Raw genomic sequence first — 22,064 nt, 5'->3', positions numbered from 1 at the left:
ATTTAGTCAAGCCTAGCAAGTAACTGCCAGCAGGTCAGGATTACACCCTGGTGACCACTGGCTCATCAGCTAGAATCTGCTAGACCAGTCCTGTCCTAAACAGCACATAACTTAGCCTAACTAACACTACCAACAATCTAACTAGATGTAGATCTAACAGCTAAAATTAAGTAGGCCTAATGTTTTTATTTTAAAAATTGGATGCCACGCTTAGACCTAAATCAAATTTTAAACTTCAGTGCACTTCACTAATGTAAATTTTAAAAATTGTTTCATTAGGCCTTTATCTAATATTTTGGGACAAGTTCTAGAGCTAGAATCTAGACTAAAAGATAGAAGTATCGGGGGGGGGGGGGGGGGGGGGGGGGGAAGAGAGAGATTTTATACCAGTGTCCCGATTAGAAAAAGGTGTACGGTTAGGCCTACTGGTAGCTAACTAAAATACACACATACATGGCTTGCAAATGTCAATGCTAACCCTATCCCAAAACCCAACCCTAATTTCTAACCATAAAATTTGTCAACATTACAATACGTAACTTACTACTAGAGTAAAGTGACGTCTACGGACAGACATAGCAAAAAAATTGGAACTCCCGATTTCCATTGAGCGCCATTCAGTAACCGTTTCACATAGAAACAAACCGAAAGTACTGTGTTACTCCGCATTCTTTCTAGTTTAATCACGTCTGATTCATTTTGTATTCATTGGATGTATTAACATTTTTAGTGGTGAGACCACGACGGGGGGACGTTCTGACCGGGATTCAAAGGGTCGACTCGAAATATCATCCCATATTTTGTTCATTTTGTTTCTATTTAAATGATTGAAATAAACATGAAATAAATAATGTTGTTGATAGGCCTAGTTTTATATATTAATATGTTGGAAAACAAAAAATATGAAGAAATATGAAATAGAGCCTAAGTTTTAATTAAATTAAAGTGATGCCTGAAAGAAACTCAAGACCCGGTTGAGATTTTAGCGAAGTGACTACTCGGAAGAAGATTTTTTTGCCCAACGTCTCCACTTAGTCGGGTATGTTTACCTACATAAAACGTCAAGCATCGCAACTTTGAAAATTCCTATTAATCTCCCTATCGTGTGAAACAGAAGAAATTGAACCAGATGTGTTTAAAAATGGACGTGTTGTGTTTGCGGTAGTTTCGTATAAAACATTCATGCTGCGAAAAACAGCAAGGTGTCCACACAGGGGAAACTGTCCGCATATGGCACTTTACTCTAGATCTACTGGAATCTAGATCTAGTAACCACTAACTAGATCTAGATCTAGATCTACTAACAACCCAACACACCTATTTTTGGGAGAGTCCATTAGGACATCGGTATTTTTACAATCATCCAAACTAATTGAACTATCATTCAAGATCTAGATTCTAAATCTAAGCATAAAGCGAGTAAAAATGTAGGTCCAAATATTTTATAGATTCTAAATTGACTTTTTTTTTTTAAATTGAAGCCCTAGCCTTGATTCTAAATCTAGATCTAGATGAGAAAATCTGGACTTGGACAGTTCGACGGTCGTCGTAAGTTCGCTAAGAAGTTGGTTTTCTGAATCTACTATAGTGGACTCTTGAGAGAAAAATGTAGCTTATAATGAATTCAAAACTGTTTATTAAAGGTAAGACCAGATAGAAATCATAACTGAAATACTTACTAAAATGTTAACAAGAGTCCAACGAATATCCACAAGTGGGTATTGATGTGATATTCCAGATATTATCACACGGCCATGTTGGATGCGGTCAGCTTGACTGCTGAATTCTAAATTAGGAAAATTGGAGAGGGCTCAGTTTCGAATCAATAATATTCATCAAGATGGAAATTATTTTAACTCAATGCTATAATTGTGTTAAATTTTGAAAGTATAATATTTGATAATTGAAAAAATTCAGTTTAATTTATTTCAACGTCAACTAGATCTAACTCGTACAAAGTAATTTCAGACACTAACATGTATACCTTTGGTTTCGCATTTTCCAGTTTTAAAATACCATATTTATTAAAATATACTAGGCTATATTTATTATTTTTACATATACAAAACTTATTAGTTTATGATAAATCTTACTTAAATAACTCTATAAAAAACTGATGATATAATTATGTTTCTCCTGCCATTGCGATATTTTCTTTTGAAGCTTAATTTAGCTCATTAACAAAAAACACCATGTACCCGAATCATTTACTGTTAGCATGAAGACCCAAGTGATCTAACCCTAAAGAATTTAACGATTTAAAGAATGTATTTTTAAAAATTAGACCTGAATACACATAGAACTATACGATACTGTATAAAGAGGCCTATTTTTTTTATTAAGAACAGATATTTTGAAACAATCTGCCATTCTATAGTCCGAGATATTCTTAAAATAATTATATCAATAAATTACTATTACAAAGGGACGGAACTATAGCTTAACTTTTGTTCGCGCAGTCATTAAAGCGGTTACTGGACTTAGAGAACAAAAGCTAAACTGCGGATATGCCTTGTGGGTGGAGGAAGGATTTTTACATTTTTTTATTAAAAAATAACCACATAACACCCTCCAGCTTACGACACAGTGGCGGAACTAGTAAAAAAAGGCTCCCCCGCAAATAAAAATTTTGCCCCCCCCCTATATGTATATATATATATATATAGGCCTGTATATATATATATATATATATATATATATATATATATATATATATATATATATATATATATATATATATATATATATATAAGTAGCGTGCTTCTCTAATTTTTAAATAGTTAAATACCTGAGTATTTTAATCTATTTCATTGCAATGTATAACCACTATGAGATAAGGAACCAGACAACAATAAGTCCGAACTCACTTCGGGCCCGCAATAAACTTTGTTTGACAAGTGTTTTTATTACATTTTTATGTTTACCGCAAATTGATAATAAAGCTATTATTTATCAAGCTGGTCAAATTTATATAAACACGTAAGCTTGATTTGTGCAATGGTTTCTCGCGTTATGTTTATTTTTATGATTTTTTGTATTTGTATTATTAGTTTTGAATACATTCATTTTTATACCATTAGGATTCTTTAGTATGCCCTATTTAAATAATAATTAAGAGAATAAATTGCTTTTTAACTTACATAGTACAAAACTATTTAAATGAGCTTTATGGGCACCCTTATTTTATAGAAGGGCAGTAAGTCATGGAAGTAGTGTGAACGTTTGCCTATCTTTCAAACTACAGCTCTTGTAGATTTTATATTTTTCTACGCAACAGTGTGTGTTAGTTACTGTAGAACAATCACTGCTATAGTAAACATGTTTGTTTTTTACAAAACCACTATCAAGGTGCGCGAAAAATATTATTTATGAAAAGAAAATTCATTGGTTTTTTTTGTCGGAATTGGGCCCCTAAACGTCGTGGGCCCCCCGCATTGCGGGGTCTGGCGGCACTGTAGTTCCGCCCCTGTTACGACACTAGGCGTCACTCAATCTGAATCCTCCCCTCGCAATGTACTTAACCATTGGTGAAGTCTTGATCTAATTATTGCAACCATTGGATTCCACGCCTCTTTCTGTTGGTGGCAGTCTACATAATCCAGTTGGTCGAAAGATAAACGGTACAAATAGATATTCATGTCGGACTTAGTTTGTACAAAGAAGCTGTTTGACACTACCAAATGGTATATATATATATATATATATATATATATATATATATATATATATATATATATATATATATATATATATATATATATATATATTTCAGGGGGGGGATTTCTTTCGGGAGAGTTGGGGGCACTGCTCCCCCGAAGAGATACATAAAATAACCACTGATGGTTGATTAGGATTAAAGGAAACGTGTTATCGACTCATCTTGACCATATCGACACTATCCTCGGAGAGAAAACATGATACGATAGCGCGTTGATTTGCGGTGTTTTAATTTCAAAACTAACAATCATTTTCTCTGGTCAGTTTAAGTAGGCGCTATATATTTTCAATATGTTATATATTATTTTCTATTTCGTCCGAGGGATGAGCTGAGGACTACACCCCCCACCCCCATCCCTCGAAGTGATGAGGTGGAAGAAACAGATCAGTCGCAGTGTTTCTTCCAGACTTTTTCTCCGAGAGGTGGAGGGGGCAGTCTAGATTTTCCGGGGGGGGGGGGGGGGGGGGAGGGGGCGGACACTAGTAAAAGTATATGTTTACTATATAAATTCCATCTCATTCGGGGGGGGGGTAGACTTTCTTCGCCCCCCCCCTCCCCCGAAGAAATGCCTGGAAGAAACAGATCAGTCGGATGCTTGTCGCCTCTTTCAGGTGTCTTGACTTTTCGACGTGTGTATGCAAGTTTGTGTGTTTCACTGTTTGTTTTATGTATTTGTTTAGGCCTCCGTTCTATTACAACACATTTCCACCATATTTTTCTGAATTGTTTCAACCCCTCTTTATTTTCACGACTTTCATCGTACGAATGTAGCATTGATCGATTCTATTTCATAAATTCATACACATCAGTGAAGTTAAATTCACAGCATACTCTCTCCCCCAAAAGTTAACTTCGAATAGCCTCGACAGATTTTGAGCACTAATTCGACACATAAACAACACATTTTTTTGGGGTAACTTCCGCAAATAAAACAAAAACAAAACCAATAATTCTGAACCTAAAATCGATGTATAAAAAATGGGTTGTTCATGCTCCACCCACAAGAGAAAAATTAATAGAAATGTTACTGTCGTTTACCCAAAAGATGTCGTTGGAGACACAGATAGTAAGTCAGGAGTTCAGTAACAGGAATCACGCATTAAAATTAATTTCGATTACATTCCTGTTTTAAATTAAAATTCAATGGTATTGAACTAGTCTAAATTCGATTCGACACATTCAAGTACGATACATTCGGGTTAGAAAACGCACGCTCTACGACTCGGACTCTCCCCCCCCCCCCCCGAAATTTTAGTCCGCCCTTCCACCCAAAAAATTTGAAAAATTTCAAGTGCCCCCCCCCCCCCCTGAGAAAAAAGTCTGGAAGAAACACTGATAACACGTATCCCTTAATCCTGATCCTAACCAGTGTTTATTTCATGCATCTTTTCGGGGGAGCACTGCCCCCCCCCCCCCCCATTCCTTCCCCCGAAGGAAATCCCCCTTCCCCTCGAACGAAAAAGAAATATATATATATATATATATATGTATATAACTATGTTATATAGAAAATACATACTTTACCATTGTCGCCCCACCCCACCACCCCCCCCCCCCCCCATTTCGGAAATTTAAGTCTTGCAATGGGTGTACCAAGCGACGCCACAGGTTAGTATCACTAGCCTAAGCATATCATAGGCTCCCATCCGACCCAAGATCTTAACCCTAGGCTGATTTTGATCCCACCCTGTACCCTTACCATAATGTAGACGGGGAATTAAGGCTAAATTATGTACTGCAAAGTTCTATGTAGCCAATATCATGTCTTAGTTGGGGTCTAATCCTAACCTCTCTTTCCTTCACCATAACCCTAAACCTAGTTGCGCCACTTTGCTATTTCGGCGGGGAAAACAACACTGTCCTCCTATCAGTATTTATATAAATCATATATATATATAAATCATATATATATATATATATATATATATATATATATATATATATATATATATATATATATATATATATATATATATATAGTTCTACGTATATATCACCGAAATCCTGGCTACGCCCCAGGTAAAACCTTTCCTCCCACTCACCTGCAGTGGACAGTCTCCTGCTAGAGCTATGCTGTGGCATGGAGCTGGAGAAGGTCAAGTCCAAGCGCCGCAGACTGTGCCGGACATTCTACCTGGACCTGCCGAAGATGATCCTGTTCTACGAGCCGTCAAACAAGAAGATACAGGACTCGGAAAGTTAGTTTCATCTCCAACACCCCACCAAGGGGTCATCCATAAATGACGTCACGCTTTTTTTGACGATTTTTACCTCCCCCCTCCCCTCCGTCACACGACGTCACAAAAAGCCAGACCCCCCCTAAAATGACGTCACACCTCAACCTACAACCCCCCCCCCTAAAATGACGTCACACCTCAACCTACAACCGCCCTCAAAATTGCAGTTAAATTTTTTAAAACATCGATATTTTTCCAAAATCTTGTCTAAACTATTACAATTTTTAAAACAGTTATCTAAAACGCGAAATAAAGTCTAAAATTCGTTTTCTAACATTGCTTTTTATAATGCAAAAATGTGACGTCGCAACATCTGAACTCCCCCTCATCACACATCGTCACAAAATTACTGACCCCCCTCCCCCCTACGAGTGTGACGTCATTTATGGATGACCCCCAAGATAACGTTGAAAGTTAGTTTTATCTCCCCCCTACCAAGACTGAAAGTTAGTTTCCTCTTCCTCCCTCAATCCACCAAGACTGAAAGTTAGTTTCCTCTTCAACCCCCCTCCCACACTAAAATAACACTTAAAGTTAGTTTTCTCTTAATCCATCTACTCACCCTCCCCCCCCCCCCCACCACGCACACAGTCTTATATGAGATGGATCTAGGGACTGATTGCATTCCCTATAGAACTTTTTTTACACCCATAAATCCTCTATACTACATCTAGAACATTGTATTCGCGGTCGAAGAACGATCTTTTGTACTCCCCATAGAACCTCTGTACTCCCCATAGATCTAGAACCTCTGTACTCCCCATAGAACCCCTGTACTCCCCATAGATCTAGAACCTCTGTACTCCCCATAGAACCCCATGTAATCCCCATAGATCTAGAACCTCTGTACTCCCCATAGAACCCCTGTACTCCCCATAGATCTAGAACCTCTGCACTCCCCATAGATCTAGAACCTCTGTACTACCCATAGAACATTTGAACTCCACCAAGAACATTTGTATTCCACATAGAACATTGTTTTTTGTTCCCCGTAGAACATTTTTTTTTCGCTGCACACAACTTCTAGAACCTTTCTACTCCTTAAAATGTGTATACACCTCTATAACATCTGCACCCCCCCCCCCCCCCAGATAGAACCACTGCACACTCCCCTAGAACATAATTTGTACTACCGTAGAAATCGGCCTACCTACATTTTGGAGTTACGATTTCTTTATTTTTAAATTAGAGTGACTTTTCTTTGCACCATTTAAACTAATAAAGATGATTAGATTTATCTTTAGTTAGATCCTGTTGTATAACCAAACTGACCCTGTATTTTTTCCAGTCAGTTTTTCCAAGCTTAAAGAAGTGAGAGAAGGGGAGCGAGACTATTCAACGAAATTTACTGAAGATGAGGTAAGGCAGACAAGTCAATTATTTGCACCTAGGCTACTCAATGTGTAATACAGTTATTTAACTGATCGACATTTACTTTTCAATTATTATTCAAATAAGTAGATAGTAGATGGGCCTAATAAATAATAAATAGACATAATATTTTGCGTTAGAAATTAGAATATACAAAATAACAAGATAAATACTTATGCCCCCCCCCCCCTATACTATAGGCCTACAACTTCTAATAAAAGAAAAAACAACTACCAAATAGTCCAAAAGTAGGCCCTTCTTGTAGCTTTAATAAAAAAAAGATATCCTGGACCTACAGCTAAAAGAATTACTGTTTAGTTTTCGTCAAAACAAGCATAACTTCTTCCTGGATCTAAATCTAATTGTGCTATAATTTAGGCCTAAATACTATATATCTCGAAAAAAATAAAATTAAGATCCAACTCAATGATCTAGATTCTAGATCTAGTTTTAAAACAAAAAAAAAATAATAAAAAAACATTAGACCTATAATTTAGAATTTGAATAGGCTTATTTTAGATACCAATTTTTAATCATTAGCTTTAATATTTCAATGATCTAACCAAGATACACATTTTTAAAGTTGATATGAAAAAAAAATTTTCTTGTTTAAAACTTTAAATAGTTTAATTTTAATATTTTACATTAGGCCAAATTTTTTTGTTTTGTGTTGCAATTTTTTTTTATCTTGATCTTCACTGAAATACTGGTGTTTTGTGTTAACATTTTATATTTTTCTATGCAGAAATCCCCAGTGTTTTGTGTTAACATTTTATATTGTTCTACCCAGAAATCCCAGTGTTTTTTGTTAACATTTTATGTTGCTCTACACAGAAATCCCAGTGGTTTTTTTAAACATTTCCTCTTGCTCTACACTGAAATCCCAGTGTTTTGTGTTACAATTTTTTATCTTGCTCTACACAGATATCTCAGTGTTTTGTGTTAACATTTTATATTGCTCTACACAGAAATCTCAGTGTTTTGTGTTAACATTTTATATTGCTCTACACAGAAATCTCAGTGTTTTGTGTTACAATTTTGTATCTTGCTCTACACTGAAATCCCAGTGTTTTGTGTTAGCATTTTATATTGCTCTACACAGAAATCCCAGTGTTTTGTGTTAATATTTTATATTGCTCTACACAGAAATCCCAGTGTTTTGTGTTAATATTTTATATTGTTTTACACAGAAACCCCAGTGTTTTGTGCTGATTTACAAATCTAACAAAGCCATGTACCTAAAAGCGCCAGACAAAGAAAGCAGGGACAAGTGGGTACAAGCACTCAGATTCAAGATGGCAGAGATGTCTGATCAAAAGTTTGACCAAGACAAATATCCTTGTGCTAGTGTAATCATACTTCAGAGCTAGAGTATTCTTACTTCAGACACGACCTTACAGTTACCACAGACAGATATCATTGAGCTAGTGTATTCTTACTTCAGACATCACCTTACAGATACAGATACCACAGACAGATATCCTTGTACTAGTGTTAAGTTCCTTAGACATGACCTTCTAGAAGCCAAAGAGATGACCTTGTTCTAGTGTTGACCTTACACATCAAACAAAAATTTGTTTGTGAAAGTTCATGTCATTTGATTTTATTGCATTTAATATCAATAGGCCATACTCAGTATAGTAATAGCATGTTCAAAGTTAGTATGCAGACTCATTGTTCTTAAAACATCTCTTTAATTTTTAGTCAAGATTTTGAAGTAACTAACCAATTTAATTATTAGCCTATGGGTAGATTAACCAATAAAAAAACATTGTAGTTTTATTGCCTTAACTAATAATACAAACATACGACAAGCCTTTAACAGGGCAGATGTTAATGGTGACGGCCATCTTGATTTTGAGGAAATTGTGAAACTGCTGCACATGTTGAATGCCGATATAAAGAGGAAATACGCCAGGGAAATGTTTGATGTAAATACAGTGGCACTAAAAAAAATTCACACAGACACACATATATACATCTATAAATACATATACATCTATATACCAACAATATACATCTATATATATTGTTATGACTCCCTTCTCTAATCCTTTCGAATCAGTCAGGGAATTGTAAACAAGAAAAATGAAATAAGAATAAAGTAACACAAATCTCAATTATTTCCATTTATTGCCACAAAATACAACACCTAACGTTAACTCGCCACCACATCGAACACAAAGAGAAAATATACAGCTATCTACAACAACTAAAGAACTTATATATATATATATATATATATACATAAATATATATATATTGGCCTATATATATATATATATATATATATATATATATATATATATATATATATATATATATATATATATATATATACATATATATATACATATATATATATAGATATATATATATATATATATATATATATATATATATACATATATATATATATATATATATATATATATATATGTGTATATATATATAACATTATATATTATACATATATTTACCAATTTTGAAAGTACCAAAAGTGCACAGTTGCCAACTGAGTCACATTGGTGTCACATTGTTTTTTTTTGGTGCGGGTGGGGGGGGGTGCCTTTGATTGGGATAGTCCTATAACCCCTCATAATACCTTCCTCTACATACACCAGTGAGTAGGTGAACTCCTGCAAACAAATTTTTTTTTTAAACTTAGCCTAAATATGATGTATAAAATGACATGTGCAGTACATGAAACCTGTTCTGGATCACACATTATGACGCCATAAGAAATGAAAACATAAGTAAAGATAGTGATAAACTGATGTGTTTATTATGAAATTGCCAACATGATACTATTAATAAATCCTAGACCTAAAGCTACATGAAAAATATTTTATTAAAAAATAGGATTTTGTGAAAAAAATATTTTTAAATTTAAACTAGGCCTTAAAATTGTTAAACTTATTGAATTGAAGCATGATTAAAAAGCAAGTACATTCTCCAAGGTCTGCTATTTTATGTGACATCTGTCATTTTATTGGTGTATATGGAGGGGGGATCTACCAAACTCTTCCCTCCCCCTTGCCTTAACCATTGAAATTGGTACATGTTTAATTGAGGAGATTCATCATCATCATTTCCCCTTCCTGCCCAAGACATGCCTTTGATTCCCTAACGTAAGTTAGTTACCCATCAGAGCTGGGTGGACTCAGGGACGTTCCATTCATTTGAACCTGGATTCGAGCTCCAGACACTCGGGTTAGCTGTCTAGCTCTCTACCGCTAGGCCACGCAACTGAGGAGATTAGGCTAACACTATTTACAGTTGCTCTAGCTGACGGTGTGAATTCACAAACCAACAATGGCTTTGTGTTAGCGTATAATGATTTGTTTACATGCAAAACCAGATAGGGGAGGTCACATGACCAACTATCTCTCTACCCTCCTGTAGGCAGCAGACAAAGACAAAACCCTGGACGAGCACAAGGCTAGCGTGCTGAACAGGGAGGAGTTTGTTGAGTTTTATCATCGTCTGACTCGAAGGGTGGAGATCGAGGAGGTTTATTTTGGGTCAGTCTGTGTGGGTTTATTTTGGGTCAGTCTGGGAAAGATTTTTTGGGTTCAGTCTATCTGTGTGGGTTTATTTTGAGTCAGTCTGTGTGGGTTTATTTTGAGTCAGTCTGTGTGGGTTTATTTTGGGTCAGTCTGTGTGGGTTTATTTTGGGTCAGTCTGTGTGGGTTTATTTTGGGTCAGTCTGAGAAAGATATTTTTTGGGTTCAGTCTATCTGTGTTGGGTTTATTTTGGGTCAGAGAAAGATATTTTTGGGATCAGTCTATCTGTGTTGGTTTATTTATGGTCAAAGAAAGATTTTTTTGGGGTTCAGTCTATCTGTGTGGGTTTATTTTGGGTCAGTCTGGGAAAGATTTTTTTGGGGTTCAGTCTATCTGTTTGGGTTTATTTTGGGTCAGTCTGGGAAAGATTTTTTTGGGGTTCAGTCTATCTGTTTGGGTTTATTTTGGGTCAGTCTGGGAAAGATTTTTTTGGGGTTCAGTCTATCTGTTTGGGTTTATTTTGGGTCAGTCTGGGAAAGATTTTTTTTGGGTTCAGTCTATCTGTTTGGGTTTATTTTGGGTCAGTCTGACTATGAGATATTTATTTGTAGTCAGTATACAGAGTTTATATGTGTTGTATTATAGTTTTTGATGTGCCTGGTCATCTTTACCCATTCATGCCCTAGACACATGGGACAGATGAAGTAGAGTTCACCTGTTTTAACTACCCCAGCATATGAAGGGATAGTGTGGTCACTATGTCCAGCCACCTTTACTTGAGTTAGATTCCCATCAGAGCTGGTTGGACTCAGGGATGTCCCACAGTCTTGAACCCATGATTTAAACTTGAGACTCTCAGGTTAAAAGTCATAAGCTCTACCACCTGACCATGCGATTCCCAGTGTGTACGTTACTGTCAAAAGAATGTTACTCTGAATATATCTGTAAAGGTCTTTACTAAGAGAAAATATCTACTTTTCATCACCATGTCTTTTATGTCTAAGATAATTCTTTATCATAAACAGAAACAGATAGTGCACACCAATATATATATATATATATATATATATATATATATATATATATATATATATATATATATATATATACATACACACTAAGTATATATATATATATACTAAGTATATATATATATATATATATATATATATATATATATATATATATATATATATATATATATATATATATATATAGCTATAACTATTAATAAGACACATAGTATTTTGAGGGTAGATGGGTGGAGGGGGGGTTGGGTCGGGGGGGTTAAGACCCCCTACCCTTAGTCTAACATTCCACTGCCTAAGCTGCTGGTGCACACCCTGATAAAAAATTATGTTAAAAGAGAGTTGTAGGGGCAACATATATAAAAACCAATATTTCGTATATTATACTCATTCTTGTGTGTTTTATATTTTTTTAAAGGTATTCTATGGGTAAAAGTGAAATGACAATTCAAGATTTTTTGAAGTTTCTTACAGATGCTCAAAAGGTATTTGCTTCAGTGCTGTAACATGTCTATAAAATATTTTAAATTGTGAACACACACCTTAATTTTTAAAATCATTAATTTATTATAATAATATATTCCCTTGTAAACAAAAATAAAATATGTGTATTCTTTATTTTTGATTTTATACCAAAGTATTTAAAAACTAGATAAGGAAGATACAGTGTGGTAGTGAACCTTTAGGATGCTTGGGGTGAACTATCAACTTTGTGTCCCCCTCCCATATGGTGTATAATTCTGTAATTCAGCTTAAAATGAGCAATTAAATTATTTTCTACCCCTATTGGCACCCTGGGGGTCGGGACACCCGCCCCACCTGGCCCCTCACCTAGCTACGCCACTGGGAACACACATTAAAATAAAGTTCCCACCAACAGATTTTTTTCATAGTGCCTAGCAATAAATTATTCTCAAATTTGTTGATTTATAGATGGAGAAGGTGACTGAGAAACAGTGTCAGAAGATAATAGCAGAGTTTGAAGAAGCAGCTGAATTTAAAAAGGAAAAATATATTCGGTTGGAAGGTAGTAACAATTTTCAATTCTTTTTTATATTTAGAAATGAAAAGAATAACCAGGGATTATTACATAATTGAAGTAAAATATATCCACTAACAATTCAGATGAGGTAAAGTTTATCCACTAATATGATGAAGTAAAGTTTATCTGCAAATATGACAAACTGAAGTTTATGTACTAATATGACAAAATAAAGTTTATCTATAAATATTACAAAGTAAAGTTTATTTACTAACATGACATATGAAGTAAAGTTTATTCCCTGACAAGACAGATGTAGTAAAGTTTATGTTAAACCATTGCTTATGTATTCATTTGTACTATCAAATAAATTCACTAACATACATCTTTGTCAGGGAAATAACATTATTTTTTAACTGATTGTTTTAACTGATTCTACTTTTTAAACATTTCCTAGATATAGATCCATCAGTACAGTTTACTGTTTTGTTCCATACAATTTTTTGTTCGGATTTTTATTTCAGCCTTTAGAAAATTTTTGACATCTGAACCCCAGGAACTCTTCAACCCCGCCCACAGGGTTGTTTATCAGGACATGACCCGACCAATGACAGATTACTTTATTAACTCATCTCATAACACGTGAGTCAGAATGGTTTGGCTAAGTAACAAAAACTTAATAATATTTTTTAAAATCTGCATATAGCTAACCAGTGTTCATACTCCAGTGAGGTGAATATTAAAATTTGTAAAATGATTCATTAATGAAAAGCCAGCTACTCAAATCTAAATGTAGATTATTATTATTATTACTACTTAAAAAATATCTTTTTTGAAAGAATACAACCTACATTTTATATTAACTTTGGTAATTTTATTATATTACTTCTTAGACTATGTAATAAGGCTACTGTAAAAAACAATACATTTTAAAACCAAAAAAAAAAAAACAACTCCATCTTTCCCTTATCAACTTGCATGAATTTCGCAATACTCTTTTTTCTGAAAAAGAGTTATTGAACATATAACAAGAGTAACATCCCTTTGAATTTCAGTTACCTAGAAGGAGATCAGTTGAAAGGGAACAGTTCAACAGAAATGTATATTACTGTATTAAAGAAGGGGTGCCGTTGTATTGAATGTAAGGATAGTTTTTAAAAAATATATTGTGGTGTCAAGATTTCCTTTTACGTTTTATGAAACAGTGACTCTCAAGTTTTGTAATGCACCAAAGCAATTTTCATTACAAATTTAACTTAGAGTTGGGTCTTTGAACACCACATTTATTGTGCCAAATCTTTTGTTTTACAATTATAAAACAAAAATTAATATAGTAAAATGCTTAACAAAAAACATAACAATGGTGCTGGTATACCTAGAAGGTACCAGTTTATTAAAATCAATGAGGGTTTCAGAACATGTGACACAGGCAGCTGTTTATAATATGAACAAATCAAAAGTTTAATGATTAAAAATAAAGAAACAATTTTTTTAAATTTAGATAATTCTGTCCACCCGTTTTCAATAATAGAATCTTATAGTAAATGGAAGGGTTATGCTGTTAGAAGTAATATAAAAATAGTTTAAGCATTATGGCTATAATTAGAACTAGAGTTTGTAATATATTTGTTATATAAATAAAATTATTTAATAAAAAAAACTAGCAAACTTAGCACTTGTTTTATAAATACATTACAATAAGTTGACAGGTGGGGTCAGCGTGGTCGAGTCGATTAAGCTCATGTTTGCTAAACCAAAAAGTCCTGAGTTCAAACCCACAGTAAGATGAGGCTTGATAGCTGGGGACAGCAACTCTTCTAGGAGAGACAACTCCAAAATCAAACAACTACTGCCTTGTGATTTGTTCTTGGTTGGACAAAGGCTATGGAAGCAAATCCAAATAGAAAGGCAGGCTGAAATCTGAGCATAACAAGTTCATACGTATTACTTAATTGTGTTGGAGGGAATCCCTTCCAACACTCGAATTAAAAACAAAGAAGAATAAAGATAGTTGGTAAACTGAATCCATTACAACATGATTACCACAGTCTCAAGTACAATATTGTGGTTCTTCTCCTGTAATCTCTGTGCTAAATATTTTTGTATTGAATCCAATTGGATAAAATTTCAGTGGACTGCTGGGATGGCCCACTGAATGAACCAATCATCTATCATGGCTACACACTAACTACTAAAATATCATTCAGCAGTGTCGTCAAAGCTATAAATGATTATGCTTTTAGCACTACACCGTAAGTAAAACAAATTTCTTTTTAATTTAAAAGAAAAAAGATTTAATTTAACGTTTTCTTAAATAATAATAATCAATAGCTTTTTAATTGGCGCTAATCTGTAAGTGAAACAAGTGTGTGTTTTTTTTAATCTAAAAAGTTTTGATGTAGGGCCTAAATGTTTAAAAAATTAAATTATAATATAATTTCCACCAAATACCAAACAAATTAATTTTTTTCCCCTATATCACCTTAATCCAGTTTTTTTCAATTCCCCTTGTGATGGAAATGTTATTAAATTAGATAGTCATGCTATAAAAAGCACATTCACTAATGTAAAAGTTAATGTACAGGAACCTTTAATTTTTTAAACACTTTCTAACTGGTAATAAAATATTCATGCTGTATTTTAGGTACCCTTTAATATTATCCCTTGAGAACCACTGCTGTTTAAAACAACAAAAAGTCATGGCTGACATCATGACTTCCATATTTGGTGGTATCCTTTGAGTACTATGCAATATCTACACCAGTAAAAATTAGAGTTTTTCTGTAAAATAAGACACATTATAAAAAAAAAATTCCTAAAAATCAAAGGCCAATCTTTAGATTTAAAGCCCCAAACCAAAACATAAAAATATTATAAATTAAGAGTACTGTTGTTGTCTCTCTCAAGTTCTAACCCTTGAGCAGATGAGGATTGATAGCCAGGGACAGCAACCCATCTAGGAGAAACAACTCCAAAATCAAACAACTTGCTTTGTAGTTAGTTCCTGGATGGACAACAGATATAGAAGCAAATCCAGAAAGAAAAGCAGGCTGAAATGGGGTCAACTGACCAAATAATGCATAACAAGTAAACAAGTAATACTTCATTGTTTTGGAGGAAAGACCGTCCAACATTACCATTAAGAATAAAGTAGAAAACAGTATTATCCATTTCCCTCTTTGAATCCCAGTGTTCTAAGCTTTAGAAAATATGTAAAATTGTCCCATAAACTGACATCAAAGACCTTGAAGGATATAGAGTTTTAAAACATGTAAAAGAAAACATTTTTTTTATAATACCTATTTGCAATTTGCCTATGGACACAATTTAAAAAAACATTAAACAGTTTAGCTGTGGTTTTATGAATGCTTAAAACTTGAAAAAACAGCCATTGACTTTAACAATGGTGTAGTGTTTTTAATGTTTTGATCAGCAAACACAAGGATATTTTTAAAGATGTGATGCCTACCTTTAATGTTAATAGAACTGATACTTTAAACTATAAAAAAGTTTGATACTTTTATTTAAAAATTTAAAAATAAAAAAGATAAATTTGTGGTTATCCTGCAAGAACTATATGGGACAGTGAGGCCTAGAGCTAGAGTGCTAGACAGATAACCCACAAGGTTCCAACTAGAATCCGAGTTCAAGTCAGTATAATGACCCTGAGTCCACCCAGCTCTGATGGGTACCTAACATTAGGGAAAGTAAAGACAGCTGATCAAATTTTGGTGCCTTCTCTAAGACTATTAGGTTTCTTTGATATTTGATTTAACTTTAAAAAAAAAAAGATAAATTGTGGTGCCCCCAGTCGGACTGGATAAAGATTCCTTCTCCTGAAGAGCTGCGCAACAAAATCCTTATAAAGGTGAGAAAAGTGAAGAATGATGAGCCACATCACTTCTATTCTTCCCTATTATAATTTTTCTTATTTAGAAAAAAAGAAGAAATTGTATGAAATAGCAAAATAGTGTTTATTTATATATTTTTTCTGTCTTACAAAAAATCATTTCAATTACAAAATGAATACTTTAAACTACATCACATCACATCTATTCTTCCCTATTATAATTTTTCTTATTTAGAAAAAAAAAAAGAAATTGTATGAAATAGCAAAATAGTGTTTATGTTTATATTTTTTCTGTCTTACAAAAAATCATTTCAATTACAAAATGAATACTTTAAAATACATCACATCACATCTATTCTTCCCTATTATAATTTTTCTTATTTAGAAAAAAAAAAGAAATTGTATGAAATAGCAAAATAGTGTTTATGTATATATATATATTTTACTGTCTTACAAAAAATCATTTCAACTACAAAATGAATACTTTAAACTACATCACATCACATCTATTCTTCCCTATTATAATTTTTCTTTTTTAGAAAAAAAAAAAGAAATTGTATGAAATAGCAAAATAGTGTTTATGTATATATATATATTTTACTGTCTTACAAAAAAAATCAATTCAACTACAAAATGAATACTTTAATCCATGATAGTGTCTGATATGTGCCATATACAATAAATAAACTTTAATTTTAGAAAATATTTATGTGTATTTCTAATTTTTCAAAAATTTACCTGTAATTTATTTGTAATTGTAACGCAAATTTGTAAATTCAACTTACAAATTTATTTATTTTTTAAAAGGGAAAAACTGTTTTAAAAATGTGTTTTTTTTTGTCCCCAAGGGAAAAAGATTGCCTATAGAGGTCAATGACCCTGGTGAAGTTAGTGACGAGGATGAGGCAGCAGAGTTAGATAAAAATGTTGCTGGTGTCACACTCAAGAATAAACCCAGTGGCAAAATGCAGCTGCACCCTGCAATCAGCAGGCTCACTGCCTTGAACTGTGTCAACTTTGAAACTGCAGAGAGATCCACAGGTCTCTCTACTTTTGCTATTGGCATTTTTTATATTGTTTAAAACTTAAACATTTTTTTATTTTAAAATCATTTAAAATTAATAAGCAACATAAAATACATATTTTAGAATTTAAATTTCAAAATTTAAATGTATTTTGAAATGTGGCTCAAAATTTATCTTTGTGTAATGTTTGGATAATTATATAATTTTTTTCTACTTTTCATTTGTTTCTACCCTTTATTATTTAAATGCTTGAAAAATTTATGTATCAATAGTTAATTAGGATTATATTTATACATTTAATTTCAAATTAAGTAGCTACTTGATATCTAGTTACAGTTAAGGAAGTAGCAAAAATATTAAATTTAAATATGTGTAAATCAATTAAGTTTTCCATTAAATATTTAATTTCAAATTAAGTAGCTACTTGATATCTAGCTACAGTTAAGAAAGTAGCAAAAATATTAAATTTAAATATGTGTAAATCAATTAAGTTTTCTATGCTGTTTATAGAAAATTATTTGTAACAACCTTTTCCCCACAGATAAAAATTTTGTTGCTCTAAACTTAAGTGAAGTTATGTTGGATAATATAATCAAGTCCAACCCACAAGTCCTGAATAAAATTTCTCACAACTGTTTGATACGTGCATACCCTGCAGCATATAGAACTGACTCCAGTAACTTTAACATTGTGCCATTTATGATTCATGGTGTACACATACGTAAATATTTAATCTTCTTATAATTTTGTTTTATTATTTCTGAATCATTTACGTCATCTATTTATTGTTTTGTTTATTATTTCTGAATCATTTATTTAATCTTTTTATTGTTTTGTTTATTATTGCTGAATCAATAATTTCATCCTTTTACAGTTTTGTTTATTATTTTCGAATCAATTATTTCATCTTTTTACAGTTTTGTTTATTATTTCTGAATCAACTATTTAATGTTTTTATATTAAAGTTTGAAGAAATCCATTTTAAAGTTGGATTGGAATCTGTTTTATGACACTGTGCCCACCAGAGTTGCTTTCAGGCACACGCCTTCTGCCCCCAAAGCACATCCACAACCCCCCCCCCCCTTGACAAAAAAAAATAATATTGTTTAATGTAGGTAGAATTTAGAGCATATGTACTTTTACCAGTATCGGCCCCTACCCTTGAAATTTATGAAATTTAAGTACCCTCCCTCATTTTTGTTTGTTTCAAGTGCTCCCCCCCCCCCAAGAGCAAAAATGCCTGAAAGAGAACACTGTTGCCCACAATGTGGAAAGTAGTGGTAGCTTAGTATGATTCTGATAACGCAACACTTTATAAGCAGAGAGAACAGGAACTGTTGTACACTACTTTATCTACTTTGTACACTACTTTATTTACTTTGTATGCTACTGTATCTACTTCTGTAAAACGTTTTTCATTCAGTTGCATTAAATTATCAGACGGGTAGTAATCCGATGTACGATAACCATGGCCTTTTTATGGATAACGGTGGAGCTGGATATGTCCTTAGGCCAGATTATCTGCTCTCAGGTAAGAATTGTGCTCGTTATTTTTTAATAAAATAATTGGTAATAAATAAAATTCAGCTCAAAAGAAAACTACCAAAATCTTTTTTTCATTGTAATTTTATGTTTATTCCATAATTTTTCTTAATACTTTTTTTTAGCATGCACCAATTTCACAGAATGAAAAAAAATTTCAAAGTCCTATTTTTTTATTTTCTATTTCAGAAGCCAAGTTTTTAACAGTTCTTCAAAGCTCAGAAATTAAAAAAGTATTAGTAATAACAGTAAGTAGATTTAACATGAATTACATTGACGATTATAGAAGAAAAAAAAGTTAAAATACAGGTATTTAGAGAAATTTGCTAAACCTCATGACGACCCCTTAATTTTAGCTCAAGTAACTTAAAATATTTTTTTTCTCTAATGTTGTAACTCTCATTTGTTAATCTTAAAAAAAAACCACCAAACAGCCTATGTTAAAAGGAGTGAAGAAGATTGAAACATGGAAATCGGTATATATTTTAAAAATATTTGTAACAATTAGTTTCCAATTTTTTTCTTGTAGATTATAAGTGGCTTCCAGATACCCAAACCAGATGACAGCCTAAAGGGTGAAATTATTGACCCTTTTATTCGAGTTCGAATTGAAGGAGCAACGCTGGATCTAGCAGAGTATAAGACTAAAACTATTTCAAATAATGGTTTGTCAGCTTACAATTTTTCTATAAAAAATTGGAAAATGATTTTTAGGTGATGAACAATACATATTTAATGCAGCTAATGATATTATGAACTAATAACATTGAAAAAAAAATCCAAAATAATTTTTTTTAATCATATCTCAATATATATGTACATCAAAATTATTTTTGTTTACATAAAAACACTTTATTTGTACATAAGAATTAATTCAGCTATTAGTATTTTATAAAATTGTATCTCGTTGTTTGAAGTAATTTTTACTCACATAATTACATTTTTTTACAAAGAAATGGTAAATCTCTGTTATTTAAAATAAAAAAGGTTTCAACCCAAGATGGTATGAAACATGTGTGTTTGGATTGAGGGTTCCAGAAATTGCACTATTAAAGTTTACGGTGTTTGATGAAGACGTGGAGAAGGACGAGTTTGTGGGTTACTTCTGTCTGCCATACACCAGTATCCGAGAAGGTGGGGGTTCACTTCTTTAAATTGTACATAACTCTATATAACTAAACATTTAGTTCATCACTCTTAAAATTTTTTTAATTTATGAAACATAAAGTAATAAATTAATTGTGTTATTTTAAAGTATAAACATTTTAAAAAATATATTTGCATCAATTATTAACAAATATTAAGATATTTGAAATTTAAATTAGAAATTTAAAATTAGAGCTAGAAATAAAACCAAATTATTAATATTAAGTATTTTACTATTTACCAGCATTTTTAAAGGGTTTATTTAAACAACATTTTAGTATTTTAACAATTTTTTAAACTGTAATAATCTGTTTAACTTTCAGGTTTTCGACATTTCCCTCTATTTGACAGAAATGGTGTGAAGTTTAGTCAAACATTAATGTTTGTGCATCTCAGTATCTCAAATCCACAATCTTAATTTGATCACTTAGTTTTTAATGGAATATAAACAGTAACAAAACAACATGTACAAGCCAAATTTAGTATATATTAATAGTAAAATAAGTCATTTGATTTTAAAATCATTGACAAAAAGTGTCTATGTGTATAATATGAGAAATATCTCCAAAGTAAATAATTTTATGTTACTATTAAGTCCATTGTAATTTATTTGTTTGACTTCTGTCAATATTAAAACTATATTTTAAAACATAGAACTTCTTTTATTAATACTTATTTAATTTTCCTAATTTGCTTTTGTTGTTTGAAAATTTTGGTTTCTCAAAATGCCATAGAATTTGTCAGAATTAACAAGTCGCAGGCACAAATTATAAGATTATCTAATTTTCATGTTTGGGTTTCTATCATAAAAAACATGATATTTTCAACAAACACTATTTCCCAAATAAAGAATGGTTTAATTGTTTTTATAAACCACCTTAATCCTTATAGATCTATAACACAACTTTTATAGGACCCTTCCCAACTAAGTCATGATTTACAACTTCTTATTAATCCAACCATTCTAAATAGTTGACTATTTAAAAACACTTTAAAGAAAATCAAAGGCACTATTATATAACTCTAAAAGAAAGCTATCATTTAATAAAAAAGTATAACAGTAGTGTTCTAACATACATTTAGCTCAAGTGCACTCAGTTTTCAGTAATAATTGTGTTATAAATCTAAATATCAACTTGACTTGATAGAAATGTTTTGAGCCAATAGGGTATTTTAGCAATGTTAACATGTTGTTAAAATTCTCTGTCTTTGGTCAATCATCTCAATATTGACTTATTTTTTGTGTGAGGATAATACAGGCTACTCTTCAATATTTGTAAAAATCTAATTTTATGGTCTAAGGGAAGTAATAAAGTAAATATGTTTTTGGTTTAAAGAAGGTAACAGTTATGCACCCTCTTTATTAATATTTGACCTACTAGGGCTATTATTTCAAATTTTATTTAGACTGATAGTTAGTTAACACACAATTTGCACAAATTAAATAATGTTGTAAAAAAAAAAAATTTCCTTCAAAATTGATATAGAAAATACAGAAAATTTGTATTAAATTTTTACAAAAAATTGGAATTTCAATACATAGAAATTAGATTTTTTTAAATCAATACATTTCTTTATAACTATTATTTAATTATAGAATTTTCGGATGGTAAAAACTTCCAAACTAAAATTGAAAATTCTATAGTTAAATGCTCTAT

At 32.2% G+C, this 22,064-nt stretch overlaps 2 protein-coding genes across 2 annotated transcripts in view; one reads left to right on the top strand and one right to left on the bottom strand.

The window, feature by feature from the left end:
• The window catches only part of LOC131957638 (rho GTPase-activating protein 35), a 42,134-nt gene extending 40,361 nt beyond the window's left edge, over positions 1-1,773 (bottom strand). Inside the window, exon 1 of the mRNA XM_059322372.1 lies at positions 1,680-1,773. The gene's annotated coding sequence lies outside the window, so the exon portion shown is untranslated. The remainder of the gene's footprint in view (positions 1-1,679) is intronic.
• A 2,903-nt stretch (positions 1,774-4,676) lies between these two features.
• On the top strand, positions 4,677-20,883 carry LOC131957645 (1-phosphatidylinositol 4,5-bisphosphate phosphodiesterase eta-1). The gene is made up of 20 exons (XM_059322379.1): positions 4,677-4,784; positions 5,767-5,916; positions 7,244-7,314; positions 8,517-8,644; positions 9,104-9,257; positions 10,732-10,850; positions 12,280-12,346; positions 12,795-12,888; positions 13,368-13,485; positions 13,899-13,984; positions 14,975-15,095; positions 15,488-15,573; positions 16,635-16,711; positions 17,542-17,734; positions 18,260-18,439; positions 19,142-19,249; positions 19,450-19,508; positions 19,790-19,925; positions 20,248-20,394; positions 20,730-20,883. The coding sequence occupies exons 1-20, from the start codon at positions 4,697-4,699 to the stop codon at positions 20,822-20,824; spliced, it is 2,277 nt and encodes a 758-aa protein (XP_059178362.1). The 5' UTR covers positions 4,677-4,696; the 3' UTR covers positions 20,825-20,883.
• The last annotated feature ends 1,181 nt before the right edge of the window (positions 20,884-22,064 follow it).

This window comes from Physella acuta, unplaced genomic scaffold (assembly GCF_028476545.2).
Source record: "Physella acuta isolate Inbredline_101_S28 unplaced genomic scaffold, ASM2847654v3 ptg001251l, whole genome shotgun sequence".
Classification (NCBI taxonomy): Eukaryota; Metazoa; Mollusca; class Gastropoda; family Physidae; genus Physella; species Physella acuta.
This window is presented reverse-complemented; position numbering and strand designations above follow the sequence as displayed.

Excerpts from the sequence above, each read along its gene's own strand:
- LOC131957645 (XM_059322379.1), top strand. The coding sequence starts at position 4,697 with ATGGGTTGTTCATGCTCCACCCACAAGAGAAAAATTAATAGAAATGTT. Across the intron at positions 13,486-13,898 it reads ATTAACTCATCTCATAACAC|TTACCTAGAAGGAGATCAGT; the intron begins GTGAGTCAGAAT and ends TTTGAATTTCAG. Across the intron at positions 19,926-20,247 it reads TAAAACTATTTCAAATAATG|GTTTCAACCCAAGATGGTAT; the intron begins GTTTGTCAGCTT and ends AAAATAAAAAAG.